Source organism: Oncorhynchus kisutch, linkage group LG18, assembly GCF_002021735.2.
Source record: "Oncorhynchus kisutch isolate 150728-3 linkage group LG18, Okis_V2, whole genome shotgun sequence".
Taxonomy (NCBI): Eukaryota; Metazoa; Chordata; class Actinopteri; order Salmoniformes; family Salmonidae; genus Oncorhynchus; species Oncorhynchus kisutch.
In genome coordinates, this window is record NC_034191.2 from 29,959,046 (window position 1) to 29,983,295 (window position 24,250).

Genomic DNA, 24,250 nt, shown 5'->3' on the forward strand with positions numbered 1-24,250 from the left:
CTTAACATGCTGTAGATGATACAGGATGGCCGTAACATGCTGTTGATGCTACAGGATGGCCGTAACATGCTGTTGATGCTACAGGATGGCCGTAACATGCTGTAGATGCTACAGGATGGCCGTAACATGCTGTTGGCTAAGTGGTAAAAAAGGGGTTTTCCAGTGAACAGGCATGAATTCAAGCCCTGTTTGGGGTTGCTGGGTGCTGTTTCTGCCACTTGGTCTGGTCTGATCATATTTGCCCCGTTTATTCTTTCTAAATGAGTCGGGGTCAGAAACAAAATGAAAGCCTGTGTTGCCAAATGAGATCTAAGTAGGAAGGAAGGCAGTGAACAGGAGGGAAGCCAACTGGTGATTGGAGCTGCCGAACTCTTAGGGGAAAAAATTTGCCATCTAGAACCTTTAAGGCGAACCATTTGAAGAACCCTTTTTGGTTCCAGGTAGAACCCTTTACACATGGTTCTACATGAAACCAAAAAGGGTTCTACATGAAACCAAAAAGGGTTCTACCTGAAACCAAAAAGGGTTCTATATGAAACCAAAAAGGGTTTCACCTGGAACCTAAAAGGGTTCTCCTATGGGGACAGCCAAAGAACACTTTTGGAACCCTTTTTTCTGAGTGTGGATAAGATAGAGGTGATGTCCTTTTTCTACTCAAGATCCAGGCCATGCTCCACTTCTCTTCTTTCCACAGTTTAGGTTTTGGTTTGGAAATTGAAAAGCCAAATTTCATTGCTTGATGAATTGATTTAAATGCAGGATTCTATATTATAGACATTCTATCCATCTGTTATATGGAGATTTGACTGATCCTGATCCTCCAGCACCTCAACATGCATGGTCCAAATGGCTTTGGAATTTGGAATACCCCATTAAGCTTTTTTGGAATTTGACCTAGAATTCACTCTCATGGGGGGTATCGGGAGTATCTGTTACCTGCTGAATGTGCTGCTGATGTAACCAATTCCTGATGTCAACATCAGCTTGTGTAGCATAAAAGTACTTGGTTTCTGTCATAGTTCTTGTGTGAATTCTTGCTGGTGGTTTATTGGTTTTATGTGTACTTGTCAGTCTCAGAAGGCCTCAAAAACAGAAAAGGTTGAGAAGCCCTGAGCTTTACTATTGCAGCAGTTCCATTGAACCTCAATAGGTCACTGGAATAACTAATCATCTCCAGGTCATAATGTGGTTAGTTACACCAACCAGATCCCCTCTGTACCAGCTCTGCATCACATCATGGTGTGTTAGGAGTAGGTCATTGTAATAGATTTATCCTGCCTGGGATGGGTTAGTGAAGTCATGGCAGTGTGTGCTAATATCAGTTTAAATGACAACGTGTGCATGCGTGTGACTGTGTGCGTGCATGGTGTAGTGTTTACATCAGGCTAACTGACGTAAGGGGTCATACCTTATGTTGCTAGTGTTTTATAGTCCCCATTACTCTCCACACATTATCCATATCACTATATCGGCAAGACCCTCCACAGGCCCACAATGCATCAGTATAACTGGAAGTCCATACAGGAAACATAAGTGAACAACTGGCTAAAGTTCCAATATCCACCACACTAATAAGCAATGTAGTGAGCAATGGGCAAGCATTCTAAATGGTATGCTAGTATGGATATTATAATATACTGTAGCATTGGCTCCAATTCACCTAGTTTACATGGTTGGACTAAACGTTTTATAATTAATCCTAAAACAAAAATGAAAGTGATGCAATAGTTTTGTGAACAGAAAATGTCCTAAACTCAATATGGAGACTCCCTAACTTCCCTACCCCCCACCCCTCCCTCCCTCCCCCTCATCTGTTGTTTACACTAGAGAACCTGAGTGTCATTGTGAAACCAGAGGGTCATAAATACCTCGGATTGGTCCAACAGGGGCCATACACATTCCACAGGCTGTCTAAAAACAGACACACACACACACACACACCACTAAATGGATTAGCCTCCCCACTTATCATCGTAATGTTTGGGTCGTCAAACACTTAAAGTTGAAACTTTGACACATTTAAGTACTGAAATGACAGCCTTTGAATGGCTGTGTCATCATAATATCACCAAGGACATTTCCTCATTCTTGTGAACTCATTTGCATTATCACTTGTGCTTTGGGAAAGCCCTCAAAGAAATTACATTTATTTGCAATGATTTGGTTTACAGTTTAGGAAGTGGAGATGAGTTATTGGACAAAGCCAATTTTAAAGATTTGCCTGGTTGTATACATGAGTAGTTCCAGGCAACTTCCTGCTTTCTATTTCCAGATGAATTGCATTTCTCACCTTTTGTATCTTCATCACAAGTCCCCAGCTGGTGCAGTCATTGTTCATTATAGGATCATGCTTAATATGTGACCGCCTCCCTCCAGCTCACCATGGTAACACACTGTTTCCAGATGCTTCTCCATGGCGACCTCACTCTTCCCAAAGGAAACGTGCTGATGATTTGGATTGTTGTGGACAGTGGTCCTGTGTGCGCCACATGACCAAGCACACTGCTCTCTTACATACAGAGAGAGAGGGCAAGATAGAAAGAGGGAAAGAGAAAGGGAAAGAGGGAGAGAGAGGGAAAGAGAGAGGGGGGGGAGGGGCAGAGAGAGGGAGAGACCAGCTGTGGGTATTTACAGCATATTCTGTAAGTTATCCCCACTCATTGTAAATTGAAGCTTTTTAACCAACTTTTTGTCAGGTTTCTCATGCTACATAGTTTCATTCTGAGTTATTGTGAACTAACTCAATTATCAGTGAGACAAAGGTAATAGAACGTTCCACCTAAGAGATGTACAGGGTTATTGTTAGCTTCTCTCTTTTCTTTCTTCCTCTCCCTTTTCCTCTCTCTCTCACTTGCTCTGCTCTGTCCCTCAGGCTTTTGATGTAGGAGTCTTTTCTTTGTGCGTGTGCAGCAGCAGCTGTCAGTTGTCAGATGTGGTTGGAGAGAAGAGTGTGTGGGGTGGAGTGTGTAGGAAAGGAGGGGGCGGGGGTCGACAAATGGCAGCAGCCACAGTGTCAGTGTGACAGGCATCACACTGTCTCTTCCTCTCCATCCAGCTGTCCTTCTTCTCCTCCCCACGGGGGCTCACACCTGAGACTGGCCACAGCCTGCCATGCACACGCACACACGCACGCACACACACACACACACACACACACACACACACACACACACACACACACACACACACACACACACACAGAGCATAGTCTACAGTGTTAAATCAACACTGACAGTGTTACATTTAACACTGGTCAATTGTCTATATGGGTCCACACTTTTCAGTGTTAAATTAACACACTGCTTAGTGTAAAGCCTTATTTGCGTATTACCCAGAATGCATTTCAAGTGAATTGTAGCGTTAACACCCCTGACTGTATTTGTTAATGACAAAGACATGGTTGTTGATTTCATCCATTTTCAGTCCTGAAACCTTCATGAAGTGAGATCCTAAGCAAATATTTTATCATTAAAAATGTATTATTTAACACAATACAACAAGTATTTAATAAGGCCTTATTTTGAAGGTCTAGTTTTACCCTATACAGTGAGTGGCCTGAAACTCTTGGTTTTCAGGCCTACAAGTCACATTATTTTGGCTAGCAAAGTGATGTGTAATTCCTATTGGAATCTAACCAGAGTGGGGTTATCCAACATTTGACATTTTTATTCAGTCGCAACCTGCATTCAGACTGACTGCCAGGTTGGGAAGACTAAGATATGGACTACCTAAACCATCTAAACTGGATCAACCATTTCAATAACTGGTGCAACAAAGTAACAGATTGGTTTAGAAAAATGTGTTATTTATATTTGAGTAGCATAAGATTAATTAATCAATCAGTGTACATGCAAAAACATAGATATTGAAACAAACAATTCTAAATATCAACCTACAATAGAGCATGCTGGGAAATATTATAATGATGGGTGTGGTTTTGGTTTAACACGGGTTATTAACACCAACACTGGGGTTCACTTACAGAGTTCATTTAACACCTGAATCCCCACTAGAAATATTACACTGAATTATTTTTTAAATATTTCTTTTAACCTTTATTTAACTAGGCAAGTCAGTTAAGAACAAATTCTTATTTTCAATGATGGCCTAGGAACAGTGGGTTAACTGCCTGTTCAGGGGCAGAACGACAGATTTGTACCTTGTCAGCTCAGGGATTTTGAACTTGCAACCTTTCGGTTACTAGTCCAACGCTCTAACCACTAGGCTACCCTGCCGCCCCAATAATCAACACTAGGTAACACTGGCCAATTTGCTGTACAGGTGCGCACACACTCACTCACGCTCACATGCATATTCTACCATCTGACTTTATTCTATAGAAGACATTTTGACCCCTATCTTTCCTAATTTGTTGTACTTCATTCTCAATGCGGGCACACGCTCTAATGTATCTATAATTATAATCTCATCTCCCTCCCTCTGAGTCTCTGTGATGTGGTGTTTACACGTACTGTGATCATAACTGACATAAAGATGTCAGCCACTTATCATTGTTTTACCCTCCCTACTCCACTCCAAAACACAATGACTGTGACTCACCAAGCCATTGAGGCTGCTTTTCTTGACCAACTCATTTCATGTTCTGTCTGCTCCAGAGCTCAAATGGAAGCCAATTACACAGTCATTACCTTCTCTCCTCATTCGCTCTCTGAGTCCCTCTGCTCTGTTGTTAACATGAACAATCAAGGTTAAAAAGGTACAAACATAGATCATGGAGTCAACCCATTTCTCCCTTTCTTTTTTATTCTCACTCTCTCTCCATTCCTTTCTGCATCAGTAGATGCTCAGAGTCAGACATAGCTTTTCCTGTGGCTGGGATGAGCCGCTCATGTTAATGACTTATTATTGATTAATTCCTTAATGTTTTCCATTGACTTCCTCCAAGCAGCCCGAGGGTACTCTCTCAGTGTGGGTTCTCTGGTTTCCATGGGAATGCTCCCTGAGGGGGGGGGGGGGGTCTATATTATCGACCATTTAAAAGCACTGTGCCACTCTTAAAGGAAGTTGCTAGTGCCACACTTTTTTTTATGAGGCTTGCAGCAGTGGAAGCCTCGAGATGGGGGGGGGGGGGTCATAAGAACAGTAATTTTTTTCTCTCTTTATTCTCATATTTCATAGATTACTCTTCTTTGTTCAGTATTCCCCCCATCTCTCACATCCCTGAAAACTCCCCCTCAGTGAAATTTGAATTGCAGATCATTGCAGCTCTAGAGTGCCTACCACACCCACCTCAAGCCCAACCCTCTGCTGATCAGTGCAGAAAATGAGAGAGAAAGAGAGCGGGAGAGAGAAGGAAATGGGTAAGAGAGAGAGAAGGAGGGATCTAGAGAGAGGGGGGGGGGGGGAAGAGGTCTAATCAGATCTTCAACATGTCTTTGAGGAGCTACAAGGTCACCAGGTTCTTGTTTAAGTAAAGCCCTGATTAGCCCTATCCAACCAGGAATGTTTTCCATTTGCATTTAAGGTAATTCTACCTGGGTGGGTTCTATGTATAGATTAGCATTCCATGTGTAAGTCAGGCCCTAGTGGTCTTACATCCTTCAGTTAATTACCATACATATCATGAGCTTCTTAAGTGGCACCATTTAGACCAATTTGCCTGTTTACTATGTTGAGCCTGTGTAATTGTAGTATCTGTTTGTTTACAAATCTAGTCGTGGTTGGTAATTTAACTGGTTCTGCTGTTTTGAGCCGCAATTCAATTCTCAGCTACCTGCTTCTGCCAGTGATTGGATTGAGCTAGATAGGAACCAGCCTGAAGCTAATAACGCTGATATCAGCCACAGCAATCTAGCCCTCCTTGCACTGCTTAACCTGCATCTGCCCTAGTTTGTTTCTCCATTTGTTGCTGTTATTGTGATGTGATGCATCTACTGACCTGAACAAAAAGTGAACATATAGTAGACTTGTAGTACATTCTCTTTGCTTTGTTTAATGTTTGACCTGTCATTGTGTTGTTTTGTAGATTTCTCTTTGCCTTGCTTTTCCGTCTTGGTCAGACAGGTGGTCATTGCAAGAGAATAATTTGGTTTGCAATTGACCGGCCTGCTGAAATAAAGGTTGAATAAAAAGATGAAAATAAGTTGTTTAGCTGACTCTTAACCCTACCTAGTAATCCTACCCTGACCCTCCCTCTGCGTGTGTCTTCCAGGTCGCAGGGGAACAGAAGTACCACCCAGAATGCTTCACCTGTCTGAACTGCAGAGCCTTTATCGGAGATGGAGACACCTACGCACTGGTGGAGAGGTCCAAACTATACTGGTACATTGTAGTGATCATACAACTTTATTTATAAAATGATCCTCATATATTTCAGTCAGTGCTAATAGGGAGTAGGGTGTAGAGATTCAGCAGACTCCAGGGAAGGTCATTATTTGTCTTGGAGACGAGAGGTTATAATTTGTTCATAACGTTATTACAGTAATACCAGTGCTGTGCCGCCTGGCCACTGTAGCCCAAAGCAGAAATAGAAATGTGGAAATAACGGAAGTGGTGGATAGAGAAGCAACGGACATGAAGTAAGGAAGGGGGTACTGTATGACACACACACACCCTGACACGAGGAGGGAGGAAGGGGGTACTGTATGACACACACACCCTGACACGAGGAGGGAGGAAGGGGGTACTGTATGACACACACACCCTGACACGAGGAGGGAGGAAGGGGGTACTGTATGACACACACACCCTGACACGAGGAAGGGGGTACTGTATGACACACACACACCCTGACACGAGGAGGGAGGAAGGGGGTACTGTATGACACACACACACCCTGACACGAGGAGGGAGGAAGGGGGTACTGTATGACACACACACACACACCCTGACACGAGGAGGGAGGAAGGGGGTACTGTATGACACACACACACCCAGACACGAGGAGGGAGGAAGGGGGTACTGTATGACACACACACACCCTGACACGAGGAGGGAGGAAGGGGGTACTGTATGACACACACACACCCTGACACGAGGAGGGAGGAAGGGGGTACTGTATGACACACACACACCCTGACACGAGGAGGGAGGAAGGGGGTACTGTATGACACACACACCCTGACACGAGGAGGGAGGAAGGGATGTTGAAATGCAAGCAGTCATTGTCCTGTGAGCTCTGAATGGAAGTGTCAGTGTGTGTGTGATGGGAGGTTGACTAGATCATTATCATTCTGCCATCTGACATTCTGGCACAATGTTAGAATATTATTTCATTCTATCAGGTGATGCTCACAGAAATGTAAATGATCACTTACTGTGCAAAAGTTTGGGGTCACTTAGAAATGTCCTTGTTTTTGAAAGAAAAGCACATTTCTTTGTCCATTTAAAATAACATCAAATTGGTCAGAAATATAGTGTTATATGTATGTTGTATGTTATGTTGTAAATGACTATTGTAGCTGGAAACGGCTGATTTATTATTTAGTTTTTTACCCCCTTTTTGTGGTATCCAATTATTAGTAGTTACTGTCTTGTCTCATTGCTTCAACTCCCATACGGGCTCGGGAGAGACCAAGGTCGAGAGCCATGTGTCCTCCAAAACACAACCCAACCAAGCCGCACTGCTTCTTAACACAGTGCGCATCCAACCCGGAAGCCAGCCGCACCAAGGTGTCGGAGGAAACACCGTACACCTAGCGACCTAGTCAGTGTGCACTGCGCCCGGCCCACCATAGGAGTCGCTAGTGCGCGATGAGACAAGGATATCCCTACTGGCCAAACCCTCCCTTGTGCGTCGCCTCATGGACCTCCCGGTCGTGGCCGGATGCGACAGAGCCTGGGCTCGAATCCAGAGTCTCTGGTGCGATGCAGTGCGATGTATTAATATAGCATTACGGATATTCATACACTTGTCTATTCTATCTATGCTGACCTCCCCCTGCGTCTCTGCCCATTCTCCCTCCACAGTGGCCACTGTTACTACCAGACCATTGTGACGCCTGTGTCCCTGTCAGACTCACCATGCTCCAGGATCCCCCACACGGTGACCCTGGTGTCCATCCCAGCCTCCACAGACGGGCGGAGAGGGATCTCGGTCGCCATCGACCAGCCTCTCAGCCCTCTCAGTCCCAATGGCTACGGCCCTGAACACACTGTCAGGGTGTCACAGTGAGTATAGAGGAAGGATGAGGGGGGTAGGAGGGATGGAAGGTGAGAGAGGGGGTAGGTAGGCAATGGGAGGGTGGAGATGAGGGGGGGAGCGAGAGAGGGAAAATATGATTCCTTATGTTAGTGGGATTTCCTGGTTTAATTAAAAATGGAATATAATTGTAATAAATACACCAAGGTGGGGATGGATTGGGGGAGGGGGGGGGATGGATTGGGGGAGGGAGGGGGAGAAGGGAATGGATGGGGAGGCTAACAGAAGGATTGGAGATGAATTAACAGAAGACATGGAAGTCAGAGAAAAGCACAGCCTGGAAGTGAGGGAAAGTGAGGACATTGTTATTTAAATCCAGTGTAGATTAAATACTATACCCATGTCCTTGTACAACAAAAGGGATGGAAAGGATCTAGCAGTATATAAGCAGTCCGGTCTTTTATCTTTCCAGTTGACCAGTATATCATTCTGTACATGTTAGATTTTCTAAAGTCTCACTCTGTCATACTTCCTAGACTTATGATGTAACCACTTGGCTAATGTAATGGCAGAAAGATGGATATCGAGGTTAAATCTGTGTCCAACTGCTTATCGCCGTTCTCTCATTCCTTCTCCAGGGTGGACTCTGAGTTGATCAGTCCAGATGTGAAGAACTCCATACATGTCGGAGACCGGATCCTGGAGATCAACGGAACACCCATCAGGAACGTTCCTCTCGATGAGGTAACCAACTGACATCTCTTCTACCTGTGTTGCTGTTAGACATCAATGACATTGATATTAGTGAGATGTTAATGAAATTCAAGGCTTGATGTTAGAAGATCTAAGTTTAAGTCCTCACTCATGTTTAATCTACAGAAATGGAGTTGACAGACACTAGGAGGCAATCTCATTCACTCCACCAAAACATGAACACTCTTGGCCATGCTACATGCTATGCTATATGCTATGCTAGATTCTACATGTTATGTTACATTCTAATGCTAAACTGATCATCTTTTTCCTCCGCTCCACCAGATTGACCTGCTCATCCAGGAGACCAGTCGTCTGCTCCAGCTGACCATAGAGCACGACCCCCACGACCAGGGGGGTTCAGAGGGGGAGACGGTGGACGGACCCCTGATCACTCCTCTGTCTGGCGGTCCCAGCCCCATCCTCCCCATCACCCAACCCCCACACCCAGACATCAATAACCTGCGCTCACGCATGATCACGTAAGGACTAATCTCAGTGCCATTTACAGACACACAAATACATGCTGTTTTAGACATGGTGTTTTGGTTTATTTCAAGTACAGTATGAATAGGATAGAAAATGAAAGAAATACGCGACAAAATACATATATATATCAAATCTTCAGCTAAATGAATGTATGCATAAATAAAAGCATTCAACATGTACTAAACACATTTTGGACATAATTAGCTTACATGAATTACATGTTATTGGTGCAAATGTGTGGGCTGACACACATTACATTATTTCAGCTCTTCAGTGAAATGGATGAGCAACGTCTAACTGCAGTTACGCTGTCGCTCCAATTTCATAATTAGTATATAACGGTAGTAGATGCTAGACTGATGCCTTATGACAGGGTTGGCAACGTCATTTAACACTGTGAAGGGCAGTATGGATGCACATCAGTGATCCTGTGAGAATGATGATTTATTTTTCTTCGTCTGTTCCATCTCTCTTTTTCCTTCTCTCCACCCTCTCCCCCTCTCTCTCCAGACGGAGCTACAGTATTGATAAGTCTCCGTGCTCCAGCAACGCAGCGTCCCCTCTCTCTCAGAGGAAGGACATTAACCGCTCCGAGTCACTGCGGGTCGTCTCCAACAGTCGCATGCACCGTATCTTCCGGCCCTCAGACCTCATCCATGGAGAGGTGCTGGGAAAAGGCTGCTTTGGACAGGCCATCAAGGTAAACACACCAACCTGATGACTTGGGTATGATGTGGACATTGTCTGTTCAACTGTCCTCTCTGTTAATGACCATGGAAAACCATTTAATTTTGGGGGACCAACACCTTAACCTTTCTAGGGCAGACTCGACAACATTCCACTGAAAAGGCAGCGCGCAATTTTTTTGAAATATGTAACTTTCACACATGAACAAGTCCAATACAGCAAATGAAAGATAAACATCCTGTTAATCTACCCATCGTGTCCGATTTCAAACATGCTTTACAGCGAAAGCACAGCATATGTTAGGTCAGAGTCAAGTCACAAAAACATACACAGCCATTTTCCAGCCAAAGATAGGAGTCACTAACCTTTGATGATCTTCATCAGATGACACTCATAGGACATCATGTTACACAATACATGTATGTTTTGTTCGATAATGTGCATATTTATATCCAGAAATCCCAGTTTACATTGGCACGTTACGTGCAGTAATGTTTTAATTCCAAAACATCCGGTGAGTGTTATTCACAGAATTAAAGATGGACGTATCCTCTATGCAACCACTGTGTCAGATTTCAAAAAAACTTTACGGAAAAAGAGCCAGAGGAATATCCGCCATTTTGGCGTCAACAGAAGCTAGACCGAGTCTCTCTGCCAGACCACTCACTCAAAGAGCTATTATGAGCCCTCCTTTATAGTAGAATCCTCAAACCAGATTCTAAAGACGGTGACATCTAGTGGAAGCCCTAGGAAGTGCATCCTCATTCATATCTCACTGGAATTTCAATAGGCACTGTTTTGAAAACTGATTTCTCACTTCCTGTTTGGATTTCTTCTCAGATTTTTGCCTGCCATCTGAGTTCTGTTATACTCACAGACATCATTCAAACAGTTTTAGAAACTTCAGAGTGTTTTCTATCCAATACTAATAATAATATGCATATATTAGCATCTGGGACAGAGTAGGAGGCAGTTCAGTCTGGGCACGCTATTCATCCAAAAGTGAAAATGCTGCCCCCTATCCCAAAAAGGTTTTAAAAATCCCACTTCACACGAGTGAATGTGTGTCAAATGTTACTGCGTAGGAGCAGTATATTCTGTGTTCAAAAGTTCCAGAAGATGGCAGCATTGAGATGCTTTACAGAATGGCCTCAGATGAAACCAGAAAGTACAGTAGCCTATATGTTCATCTGCTGCTTGGAAGATGCACTCAAGCAGGGAGTAAATATCTGCTTTGAGAGGGAGACCACATATATCCAGGGTTTTTATTTCCAGATTCCCAGAGTTTACCTGTTGGGGTGAAATTAGCTTTGAACGGAAAGTACCCCTATTCCCTGTGGCGCAGACTGATGAAATCACGGTGTGTGTGTTTCTGCAGGTGACCCACAGAGAGACAGGGGAGGTGATGGTGATGAAGGAGCTGATTCGTTTCGATGACGAGACGCAGAGGTCATTCCTAAAAGAAGTGGGTGACCACTCTTTCAACCTTGACTTCTTTTCCCTTTGTTGATGTGTCACCATCATGGTTCAACAGGGTCAAATCAGGAGATACATTGAGATTCTAAATTCAATTAGCTTATAAATGATTTCAGAAGATTTTAGATAAGCCTTAAATATTAAAGGTTTATGAAGGTACACCATCCATCTCTTTCCTTTATTCCAATGATTTGAAACACCACACGCAATGACAATCTCTGTGCTTGTCCCAAAGAGCTCCCACTTCTTCTAAGGACAGTACAATCCTGTGCTACGTATCTACAGAACATGTATCGTCAAGAACAATGCTTGGGCTTAGTTCAGTGACAGAGATCACAGACCATGTTTCCAACCCTGGCCACTATTGTTAACACTGCTAGTCTAGGTTTACCACAGAGTGTAGTTTATCAAGCTCGGAATGTCATGTTTAGATGACAGTAATACACACCACTACACCTCGTAAAAAGTACCCCACCCTAATTAGGCTGTGAGGGGTGGACAGACAGTCATTAGAGGAATACACAGGTATATACCCTTTGCCACATCCCACCCAGATACAGACACTCACATCGACAATCAAATGCACACTCGCCACACATGTGCACACATACAAATACACTATTCTACCCTGCATTCTACTCTCCTCTTCAGGAAACAATGTGTGAACACTGAGGTGTGCAGGTTAACACCCTTAGTCCCTTTAATAACTCTGTAAGCAGTTAAAACAACAGGCCATGACCGCCCACCAACAAACAGTGGAATGCAGACTGAGGTTTGTTTTCTAACTGTTTTTATTAGTGCCCTGCCTGCATAACACTCCAATTACAATGGAAGGGCTCAGCTCTCTCGCAAACTTATCACACATCACAAACACCGCCTTGGGAATGGTTTCCTGAGTTCCTAAGTTCAATATGTTTTTTTAAGTTGTTTGATGGATTGGAGTCTTGACCTTTATGTTAGAGACTTGGTAGTCCTTTTTAAAACCGTTGCCCTTTTGAGCCTTGGTGCCCATTTTAAATCAAAGCCTTCAAAATAGTTTTCTCCCTCCCTTCCCTTGACTTCAGAGTAGCTTATGTAATGTTTACCTCCTTTAGGACCTAATCAGTTTTTCTCTCTTTGGGAAGCTGTAATAACCACCTATTATTCCTGTTTCTTGTTACAATTATGTCAAGTTAATGACAGGAGAGGAGACATCTTATATGTTTAGACCAGGGGGAAATGGTTATAGACTAAAATCAAAGTCTAGAAGGAGGAATGTCCATCTCACAGAGACCCTCAGGGCAGGAGACAAGGAGCTCTTTCACTAATTATGTAGCTACCCACCCAGTTCATCTAACTACTGCTTTCACTAAACCCACACAACACAACCACTCCCACCAGCTCCTAGATGTTTGGTCTTTATGAGGAGTCAGGACTAGGACAGCTCCTGGACTGTAGCTCTAAATATGGGTTCAATAACTAACAAAGGTCCCACATTTAAACCTAAAGTATCTTCCAAGACTTAAAAGGTGTACCCTCCTCCCTCTCCAGGTGAAGGTGATGCGTTGTCTGGAGCACCCCAACGTGCTGAAGTTTATAGGTGTCCTCTACAAAGACAAGAGACTCAATTTCATCGCAGAGTACATCAAAGGAGGAACCCTGAGGGAGATCATTAAGAAAATGGTAACGGTGGTGTGTCTGTGTGTGTCTGTGTGGGATTTTAGTACTTTGTTGTGTGCACTTCTGTATGGGTGTGCCACTGCACCAGATTGTGTGTGTGCGGTTGGGTGGCTGTGTGTCCCCATGAGTGCATAGTTGCGTGTTGTACATTGTGTCTCAGAGTCACCAGAGGATACAGGATTAGGATTAGAGAGCCTCCCTTTAGTTTTAATCATTGGTGTTTATGTTCTGTGAAACATCCAGAGTCTGATTCTATCCTTGGTTTGTCTTACTAACAGGATATCAACTACCCTTGGAATCAGAGAGTGAGCTTTGCTAAAGACATCGCTGCAGGGATGGTGAGTGAATGATCCATGCCAAATAGAATGTATAGAATGCCTCTAGAATAAAACCAAAAACAGATCAGAAGCCAGTATGCACTGTGGGTCTTGTCGGGACCAGGGTTCACTGCTGCAATCAGAGAAACTGCAGTGCAGTGGTGGTGAATAGAATGACAGACAGTGCAGTCAAACTAACCATGCTCACACTGCCCTCCAGTGGAGATCTAGAGGAAGTGTTGCAGCAGTGTTGTTCACATGTGTAGCAGATTTTCCCTATATGAAAATTATAGCTTGAATTCCTTCTGGATTAGGGCATCATGGGTAGTCATGGTGTGTTGCCTTTGATTTGGGTTTACAGTGATGAATATAGCACATGACTGTAGATTAGTGAATGTACAAAGGCTATACTCTGAAAGAAGAACAATGCACATTTGTTCCACTAGGCACTGGTTTGAGGATTAGACTTAATACCTAACTCTTGTTTTCTTTCTTTCACTCTCTTTCCATCCCCCTCTCTTTCGCTCTGTCTTCCAGTCATATCTGCATTCCATGAACATAATCCACCGCGACCTGAACTCATACAACTGTCTTGTCAGAGAGGTGAGTACAGAGATGTAAGGTGTGTTCTCTCTCAGGGGTGCGTGTTTTCTTTGAGGATTAAGAGTTTGCACCTGTATGTCTAGATCACATACAGGTTTGTCTCTCATTGAAAGAGATGTGACAATGGCGATGTACTGACATCAGACACAAAGAAACCTTTGTTAGAGTAAAGTACTGTACAGTAGAGTGTTTGTACCTCTCAAAGTCAACAGTCATAGTATTCACACTCTTCTCTTTATTTCTCTATGTTGTTGAGTGTGCTCTCTCTCTCCACCTCTCTCTATCTGGCATGTGTCTTTATGTCTGTGGTAAGATGAATAGTCTTGTAGGTAGGTTTGCAGTGTGTAGGGTATTCTAAGTATTGTGATGCAGCAGATGTGACTGTGTGTGTGTCCTCTGTCTCCCTTAAGAATAACAGTGTGGTGGTTGCAGACTTTGGGCTGGTGTTGATAGTATATTGTATTATACAATTTCAAAAAACATTACAATACATTCACAGATTTCACAACACACTGTGTGCCCTCAGGCCCCTACTCCACCACTACCACATATCTACAGTACAAAATCCATGTGTACGTGTATTTATAGTGCGTATGTTATCGTGTGTGTATGCATGTGTCTGTGCATGTTCCTTCACAGTCCCCACAGTTCGATACGGTGTATTTTTATCTGTTTTTAAAATCTCATTTTACTGCTTGCATGTGTTACTTGATGTGCAGTAGAGTTCCATGTTGTCATGGTTCTATGTAGTACTGTGCGCCTCCCATAGTCTGTTCTCGACTTGGAGACTTCTTATGGAATGTCTTGTGGAATGGAATGTCTTGTGGGGTATGCATGGGTGTCTGAGCTGTGCACCAGTAGTTCAAACAGACAGCTTGGTGCATTCAACATGTCAATACCTCTCATAAATACAAGTAGTGATGAAGTCAATCTCTCCTCCACTTTGAGCCAGAAGAGATTTGACATGCATATTATTCATATTAGCTCTCTGTGTTCATCCAAGGGCCAGCTGTGCTGACAGTTCTGAGCCAATTTCAAAAAGTCTGTTTTTGTGGCACCTGACCACATGACTGAACAGTAGTCCAGGTGCGACAAAACTACGCCCTGTAGGACCTGCCTTGTCGATAGTGCTGTTAAGAAGGTAGAGCAGCGTATTATTATGGACATACTTCTCCCTATCCTAGCTACTGTTGTATCAATATGTTTTGACCATGACAGTTTACAGTCCAAGGTTACTCCAATCAGTTTAGTCACCTCAATTTCCACATGAGATTGATTTAGTTGAGATTTAGGGTTTAGTGATTGACTTGTCCCAAATACGATGCTTTTAGTTTTAGAAATATTTAGGACTAACTTATTCCTTGCCACCCACTCTGAAACTAACTGCAACTCTTTGTTAAGCGTTGCAGTCATTTCAGTCGCTGTAGTAGCTGACATGTATAGTGTTGAGTCATCCGCCAGTGGCATGTCATTAGTAAAGATTGAAAAAAGTAATGGGCCTAGACAGCTGCCCTGGGGAATTCCTGATTCTACCTGGATTATTTTGGAGAGGCTTCCATTAAAGAACACCCTCTGTGTTCTGTTAGACAGGTAACTCTTTATCCACATAGCAGGGGGTGTAAAGCCATAACATACACATTTTTCCAGCAACAGACTATGATCAATAATGTCAAAAGCAGCCCCCACAATATTTTTATCATAAATTTCTCTCAGCCAATCATCAGTCATTTGTGTAAGTGCCTATGCTTGTTGAATATCCTTCCCTATAAGCGTGCTGAAAATGTGTTGTCAATTTGTTTACTGTAAAATAGCATTGTATCGAGTCAAACACAATTTTTTCCAGGAGTTTGATTGGTTGGCCATTTTGAGCCAGTGAAGGGGGATTTATTAGTCTCAGGTAGCGGAATGACTTTTGCTTCCCTCTAAGCCTGGGGGCACACACTTTCTAGTAGGCTTAAATTGAAAATATGGCAAATAGGAGTGGCAATATCATCTGCTATTATCCTCAATTGTCAGACCCCGGTGGCTTGTCATTGTTGTTAGACAACAATCATTTTTTCACCTCTTCCACACTCACTTTACAGAATTCAAAATTAGAATGATTTTCTTTCAGAATTTGGTCAGATATACTTGGATGTGTAGTGTCAGCTTTTCATGCCTAAATTTGCTAATCTTGCCAATGAAAAAATCATTGAAGTATTTGGCAATATCATTTGGTTTTCCTTTTTTCCCAAAATGTTTTTTAAGGTGCTCCAAAGCTTTTTACTATTATTCGTTGTTATTTATCTTTGTTTCATAGTGTAGTTTCTTCTTTTTATTCAGTTTGTCACATGATTTCTCAATTTGCAATATGTTTGCTAATCAGTTGTGCAGCCAGACTTATTTGTCATTCCTTTTGCCTCATCCCTCTCAACCATACAATTTTTCAATTCCTCATCAATTCACAGGGATTTAACTGTTTTGACAGTAATTTTCTTAATAGGTGCATGCTTGTTAGTAAATTGAATAAGCAATTTCATAAATGTATCAAATGCAATGTCTGTTTGCTCCTCATTACACACCACAGACCAACAAATATTCTTTACATCAACAACATAGGAATCACTACAAAACTTATTGTATGACCTCTTATACACTATATTAGGGCCAGCCTTTGGAACTTTGGTTTTCCTAGATAGGGCTACAATATTGTGATCACTACATCCTGTAACAGTGTGGTGGTGGCAGACTTTGGGCTGGTGTTGTTAGTATTGTGTTGTACTAGATGTAACTCTGTCTGCTCTGTTTGTCCCCTCTCTGTCTCCCTGTAGAATAACAGTGTGGTGGTGGCAGACTTTGGGCTGGCTCGGCTGATGGTGGAAGACAAGATCCAGGACAAGAGTCTCCTGCAGAAGAAGCCTGACCGCAGAAAGAGATACACTGTAGTGGGCAACCCCTACTGGATGGCCCCGGAGATGATCCACGGTATGTGGGGTTGACCTGTTTTAACCACCATTGCTTGAATTGCACTTAAATTGAATGACTCAATCAAGTGGGTTTTAAACAGAAATAATGTGAATTCTTCAGTTGTTTCAACACTACATACGTAATACATTATGTCAGTACTCTGAAACAAATAACCTCATGTTTTACTTGGAATGTCTTCTCTCACAGGGAAAAGCTATGATGAAAAGGTGGACATCTTTTCCTTCGGGATCATGCTTTGTGAAGTGAGTGCCCATGACAGCAGAATATGGAAACAAAATGGAAACAATAGTCAAACGTATTCGTGTTTCTCATTAAATCCTTTTGAGTTATCTTAAACGAGAGAAGGAGAGCGAGAGACCAACCAAGCAGCATGGTAACCATTAGGGTTGGTTACAGCAGCAATGGGCTGAACTGCTCTGTTAAAACATTCAAATAAATCTGCAGTGAGAGATGCAGTGGGTCTATCTCCACATGGACGCCATTAGCCAGGGACTCTACAGAGGCAGGATTACAGAGGGGAACATCTCTTTATGTGGTGGGTGACTGACAGGGACAGGGGCTGCCTGTGGTCTAGCTAGCTGATCTGGCTTCGTTTGGTGTTCCTTTGGGTCCCATTGGGCATAACCTCAGCCCCTCTATGCTTGGTATACCCTGTTATTGGGGACTGCCTTTCCCCTGGGCCTGGAGTCTCAGAACAATAAGTCAGATGTACATATGTAGGATCTTAATTTGACCTGTTGTCACAGAAAAATAATCCTAAGGAACAGGATTTGAACGTTTAGTCCATAATGTCGCTTGATTGGTGGTTAGGCCATTAGCTGGCCAAAAGCAGGCTATATGGAAAGTGCAATACTGTTAATATAACCTTCTGTTATCGTTGGTTTTCAGTGAACTTATGTAAATCACAAAGCTCAATTGCATTTCCTACGGTGCATGAAAGAAAATAGTGATCAAATTAAGATCCTACATCTGTAGGTTTAAATAAGAATCTGGCAAGCAGTCGTGATATCTGATATCAGTTTATGACTAATGTTCCAGCTTCATAACTGGTATTATAACTTATAACAGCAGCGCCTTTTGCCCTTTCCTTACTGTGAACCTCTCTCTCTACCCCTCCAGATCATCGGTAGGGTGAATGCAGACCCAGACTACTTGCCTAGGGCCCATGACTTTGGGCTGAATGTGACAGGCTTCTTAGAGCACTTCTGTCCTCCAGACTGCCCCCCTGCCTTCTTCCCTATGGCTGTCCTCTGCTGTGACCTGGATGCTGAGAAACGGTGAGTGTGTAGTGTCTGACACTGACCTAAGTCATGTATCACCATGCTGTGTGAGATTTTTTGGGTATAGATTTTTACCTTCTGTACATGGATGATGCATACAGGAACACTTTTCCAGGTATTTGTCTATAAGGTTACTTATGAGTGGAAACTATTGTTTGATAATACTATATATGTTGAGTCTTGGTTTATTATAAGTCTCGTGTCCCATAACTGATTTATGGGCTCCCGAGTGGCGCAGCAGTTTAAGGCATCACTACAGACCCTGGTTCAATTCCAGGCTGTATCACAACTGGCCGTGATTGGGAGTCCCATAGGGCGGCTCACAATTGGCCCAGTGTCATCCGGTTTGGGGTTTGGCCGGGCTAGGCCGTCATTGTAAATAAGAATTTGTTCTTAACTGACTTGCCTAGTTAAATAAAAAATAAAATGTATCTAGGTTGACATCACTAACATAAGACTGATTGGCTCTTCTGTCTGTAGCCCCGCCTTCACCAAGCTGGAGGAGTGGCTGGAGAACCTGAAGATGCACCTCGAGATCCGCCTGCCGGTGGTGTCCGAGCTCGACGCGCTACACAAAGCATTCTGGGGAAACCACACTGCCCCCACCATGGCTTGCACAGCCATGCGGTCTGAAAACGGCCTACCCCCTCACCCCGAGACTCCAGAGTAGAAGGGATCCGGAACAGAGCGGAATGCTGCTCGTCTCAGCCCATGAGAGGGGTCAGAGAGAGGGGGTTATGGTGGTGGCAATGGAGTAGTTGCATTGCACTGTCCAGGGAGGGGTGGGGCAGGAGCTCTGTACGTACCTCCTCATGCCACAGCAGTCACAGTGGGCTGACAGTGGGCTGTATAGACTCAGGGGAAACGAGGATGGGAAAAGCCAGCCTTGCCTAAAGGCACTCACCCATTCAACTCCAACCAAGAGAGACTCACTCAGACTAACATTACCACTATCATAGCTTCAGTCTGATGATTGCTGTACCTTAGCTGAATGTCAGGCTGGTAACTGCTAGCTAGCAGTATCAGTCAATCCCAGCTGTGAAATCATCCATCTTAACACTCATGTAATCTTTATCTTATGGTGTTAAAGCATATTCAGACGTCTCTAAAACAGAAAAGAAGAAAGGATGCTTCAGCCTCATTGGAAAGGCTCCTTCCTCCAGAATATTTGTGCAACAACGTGTTTGAAAAGTGTTCCTCTGTGTGACTTTGGTTTGATTTTACGATATCAAAACCGCTTTTTGAAATGCTAAAGAAAGGGGCCTTTTATGTGGATAAAACAAAACGCATAAGTTGAGACGCACACACACAGTCCGGATGTAGAATATAATCGAGCAAAAGCTTTTGAGCATAAACAAAAAGCTTTTTAAACATTGCATGACTGTAAATAGCCCAGTCTGTGTCCAGTAAGCCTTGTCTGTTGTCTCCTCCTCTCCCCCTCTACTGATGACAGGTGTGTCCCAAATGGCATCCTATTCCCTTTATAGTGCACTGCTTAAGACCAGGTCCCAAAGGGTATTACCAAAGTAGTGCATTATAGGGTGCCATTTGGGACGTATTCTTAAAGTGATATCCCTGGTAGTGTAGAATACATGGTCCATGAATGACTGTGTTCCTTCTCTCACTGTGCAGCACTGACTTCACTTTGAGGTAGACTTCTTTCATACCTTTTGTACATTTTTCTATTTCATTTGAGTTTATTACTCTCTTTCTCCTTATTTCATTCACGTCGAGGTGAAATCTTTGGACACACCTACTTTGGACACACCTACTCATTCCAGGGTTTTTCTTAATTGTTTTACTATTTTCTAAATTGTAGAATACTAGTGAAGACATCAAAACTATGAAATGACACATATGGAATCATGTAGTAACCAAAAACGTGTTAAACAAATCAAAATATATTTTATATTTGAGGTTCTTCAAAGTAGCCCCCCTTTGCCTTCACGACAGCTTTGCACACTCTTGGCATTCTCTCAACCAGCTTCAAGAGGTAGTCACCAGGAATGCATTTCAATTAACAGGTGTGTCTTTCTTTCCTTCTTAATGCGTTTGAGCCAATCAGTTTTGTTGTGACAAGTAGGGGTGGTATAACGAAGATATCCCTATTTGGTAAAAGACCAAGTCCATATTATGGCAAGAACAGCTCAAATAAGCAAAGAGAAACAACATTCCATCATTACTTTAAGACATGAAGGTCAGTCAATACGGAACATTTTAAGAAGAGACTGAATCAGGCCTTTCTGGTCAAATTGCTGCACAGAAACAAATACTAAAGGACACCAATAAGAAGAAGGGACTTGCTTGGGCCAAGAAACACGAGCAATGGACATTAGAACAGTGGAAATCTGTCCTTTGGTCTGATGAGTCCAAATTTGAGATTTTTGGTTCCAACCGCCATGTCTTTGTGAGATGCAGAGTAGGTGAACGGATGAACTCTGCATGTGTGGTTCCCACCGTGAAGCATGGAGGAGGAGGTGTGATGGTGTGGGGGTCCTTTGCTGGTGACACTGTCAGTGATTTATTTAGAATTCCAGGCACACTTAACCAGCATGGCTACCACAGCATTCTGCAGCGATCCCATCTGGTTTGCGCTTAATGGGACTATCGTTTGTTTTTCATTATGACAATGACCCAACACACCTCCAGGCTGTGTAAGGGCTATTTGACCAAGAAGGAGAGTGATGGAGTGCTGCATCAAATGACCTGGCCTCCACAATCACCCGGCCTCCACAATCACCCAACCTCAACCCAATTGAGATGGTTTGGGATAAGTTGGACTGCAGAGTGAAGGAGAAGTAGCCAACAAGTGCTCAGCATGTGGGAACTCCTTCTAGACTGTTGGAAAAGCATTCCAGGTGAAGCTGGTTGAGAAAATACCAAGAGTGTGCAAAGCTGTAATCAAGGCAAAGGCTACTTTGAGGAATATAAAATATATTTTGGTTATTACATGATTCCATATGTGTTATTTCATAGTTTTGATGTCGTCACTATTATTCTACAATGTAGAAAATAGTAAAAAATAATAAAGAAAAACCCTTGAATGAGTAGGTGTGTCTAAACTTTTAATTGGTACTGTATGTAGCCAGTGATATTATAATATTGTAAATGTTTTAAATATTGTAAATGTACAGACATATTTTGTATACTTATAATGTATGCTACATTGTTATATTTTTATTGGGCTACCTGTTGAAATTAAGGAGAAGAAGAAAAACATTAAAAGTTAGTCAGTAGTAGCTGATATGGAACAGATTCCTTTCAACAATGATGATGACTTCCTGTCTTGGGATGCCATGGTGACAGACAGAGATAAGGGTATTTTAGGAAGTTAATATGACGTAAGAGAGCATCTTAGGGTCCTAGCTCACCCCAAACTACCCTCACTGTAAGTGTAAGCACTCTCACATGATGTGTCCCATTTACTCCCATCATCGTCGCTCTGCATATCAAACGATTTTGTCTACAGCAGCCTCTGGTCTAGACTCCAGAGAGTGCCCTGACCATGACCTCGGCTATAACTACTCTGTAGGTATCGCCTCAATTGAATGTAATCATAACAAGAGAATCAACTCAGTCACATAAAAATACGGTTTTGTAGTTTGGCATTATATACCAAACCACATTTACCCTTTATTCCTCTCAAAAGAAATTGAGGATGATTTGTTAGTTGTTATTATAGAGCTCTTTAGTCATCCATAGCAGGACAGATATTGTGGGAAGTGTTGGAGACAGACAGACAGACAGACAGTCATGTCATAGTGCCTGTCTGACCACAATCCTCTCTGTCCTGGAGAGAAACCTAGTCACAACCCTAGTCTCCTCTACATGGAGCTCCCTATGGGAGGCCCTCTGTTTACACACAAACTGCTGGCTGTAAATACTATCTATATTATATGTCTGTCTGTCGTTGTGCATCGCATACTACACTCTTGAAAATAATCTATTTTACTGTATGTCAATTTCTCTCTTGAACACATTGTCACTCATTCTCTCACTCGTGTTCTTTTTCCATCAAAATTTTTTCTATTCCTCTTTGCACTAGAAGATGAGCTGCATGGTGTACTTGCTACTGCGGTCACTTCTGCTGTAAAACCAAGCTATTATTTTCACTTTAAAACAGAAATTGTTATTGAAAGGAAAGAAAGAAAGAGTAAGGAAAGAGTGCACAAAGGAGACGGACAAGATTAAATAAAGAAAAAACACAGCATCTCTTTTGATATATAACGACTGAAATCTTTTTGTATAGATTTGAGTACTTTGATTTGCACTTTCAATGTTGGATTACTTGTGATAAAGAAATAAAATGACGTTGGCTGATAATATGAATGCAAGTCACTGATGGCGCCTTTCAATTCAGTTGTAAACATGTGTCCTGGGAAATTCTTCCTTCTTCGTAGCAAACCAGAGTTAGGTGGCCATTCTGATGACTGCGGGTATTGATTATTAGATAACTCTAATGTCATAGCATGTCTGTGTCTAAACTGGTTCACATTTCAGACATATGCTCAACTTTAAAAACATGGAACATGCAACTTTGAGGGGTACGAAAGAGATGCCTCGCAGGCCTACCTTTTAAATGTCCAAACTATTCAGCCTTGTTATTAAAAATGATTCTAGTTTGCTACAGAGGATGAAATAACCATGGTCTGCCTGCTGCCTATAGACCGATCCTTTGTGAATTAAGTTCTGTGTCTTCTTGACTGCTCCACCTTACTGTGATGTCCAGAGAGGTTTAAAGCATTGTTAGTCTGTCATCAAAAGAAAGCCCTTTTCACACTATTGTGCTGAACCGTATAGCGCTGGCTAGATATTTTCCTTTCCAGAACGATTCCAGAAACTAGGGTGGAAGCGAAACAAGGCCAAATCCATTTGGCTTGTCATGGCTCAGTAATGTGAAAAGGTTATACTTACTGGCCTATTCAATCTCCACAATCGCAGTAGTACAATAAGCCTCCAATGAGCATGAAGTCCTCTACCTACCTGTCAAAGTATAAAATAAGTACTGAAAAATATATCTTTCTTATGTACATCTTCTGCTAATGTGTTAATCAATGGGCATAATGGGAATTTAATTTAAGTATGTATAGGACTTTGCCATGTTTGTGCGTATGTATCACCATGTCTGTCAAAGCCACATTATTGTCAAGTATGTGTTTGTATGGATGAGAATGTTTTCCGCACCACTTCTTTGCAAAGAATCCTTACTGCTGAACAATATGCTGTGCCTTTGTTTAAAGCTAGCCTTGCCAACAACTAGACTCAACACGTTTGTTTGAACAGATTTTTTTTGTATAAAATTCAAGTGCAAGCCTGATGATAATGAATGGATTTAACATCGTTGCTGATATTTTGTTTTATTTTGATGAGACGTTCCGCTTGTTCTGTATCATATTTATATTTTCCATACTTCTCCATCATCATTTTTGATATCTTAGGGATTGTGGTTCATTTGATTTACTTTATATATATATTTTTTAATGTACACAAGCTGTGAACTATTCTGCACTTTAATCCTGAACGTGAACATTGAGAACCCTAGGAGACCACTGTTTCATCACAGCTGGAATAAATGTGTTGCTCTTTTAATGAAATTAGAGGCCTGTGTGTCATTTATTGTATGGTTATTTATATCCTTTACATTTGATATGACTACTATATAAAAGAGTACTACTGGAGTAGGAGGAGATTGTGTCTGCAATGGAGGACAGGCAGCTCTGGAGGACCCACCTTTCAACCCTCCTGTATTCTGTCTCATTCTACTGTATCTTAGTCTATTGGTGTTGTCGTAGTAGGACATTGCTCGTCCAACATTTTTTATATTCTTAATTCCTTTACTTTAGATTGTGTCTGTTGTTAGATAATATTTGTCAGATATTACTGCACTGTTGGAGCTGGAAACACAAGCATTTCGCTAC

At 42.4% G+C, this 24,250-nt stretch overlaps 1 protein-coding gene across 4 annotated transcripts in view; it reads left to right on the forward strand.

Annotated features, from left to right (window-relative positions):
• LOC109875615 (LIM domain kinase 1-like) overlaps positions 1–23,929 on the forward strand; it is a 64,788-nt gene extending 40,859 nt beyond the window's left edge. For all 4 annotated transcript variants that reach the window (XM_020467991.2, XM_020467993.2, XM_020467992.2 and 1 more), the window contains 13 exons: positions 6,173–6,282; positions 7,930–8,130; positions 8,740–8,845; positions 9,140–9,336; positions 9,854–10,043; positions 11,409–11,495; positions 13,037–13,168; positions 13,444–13,503; positions 14,020–14,085; positions 16,896–17,049; positions 17,239–17,294; positions 18,172–18,329; positions 18,813–23,929. In XM_020467991.2, the coding sequence (XP_020323580.1) occupies positions 6,173–6,282; positions 7,930–8,130; positions 8,740–8,845; positions 9,140–9,336; positions 9,854–10,043; positions 11,409–11,495; positions 13,037–13,168; positions 13,444–13,503; positions 14,020–14,085; positions 16,896–17,049; positions 17,239–17,294; positions 18,172–18,329; positions 18,813–19,002 (1,707 nt within the window). In that variant the 3' untranslated portion in view covers positions 19,003–23,929. The remainder of the gene's footprint in view (positions 1–6,172; positions 6,283–7,929; positions 8,131–8,739; positions 8,846–9,139; positions 9,337–9,853; positions 10,044–11,408; positions 11,496–13,036; positions 13,169–13,443; positions 13,504–14,019; positions 14,086–16,895; positions 17,050–17,238; positions 17,295–18,171; positions 18,330–18,812) is intronic.
• The last annotated feature ends 321 nt before the right edge of the window (positions 23,930–24,250 follow it).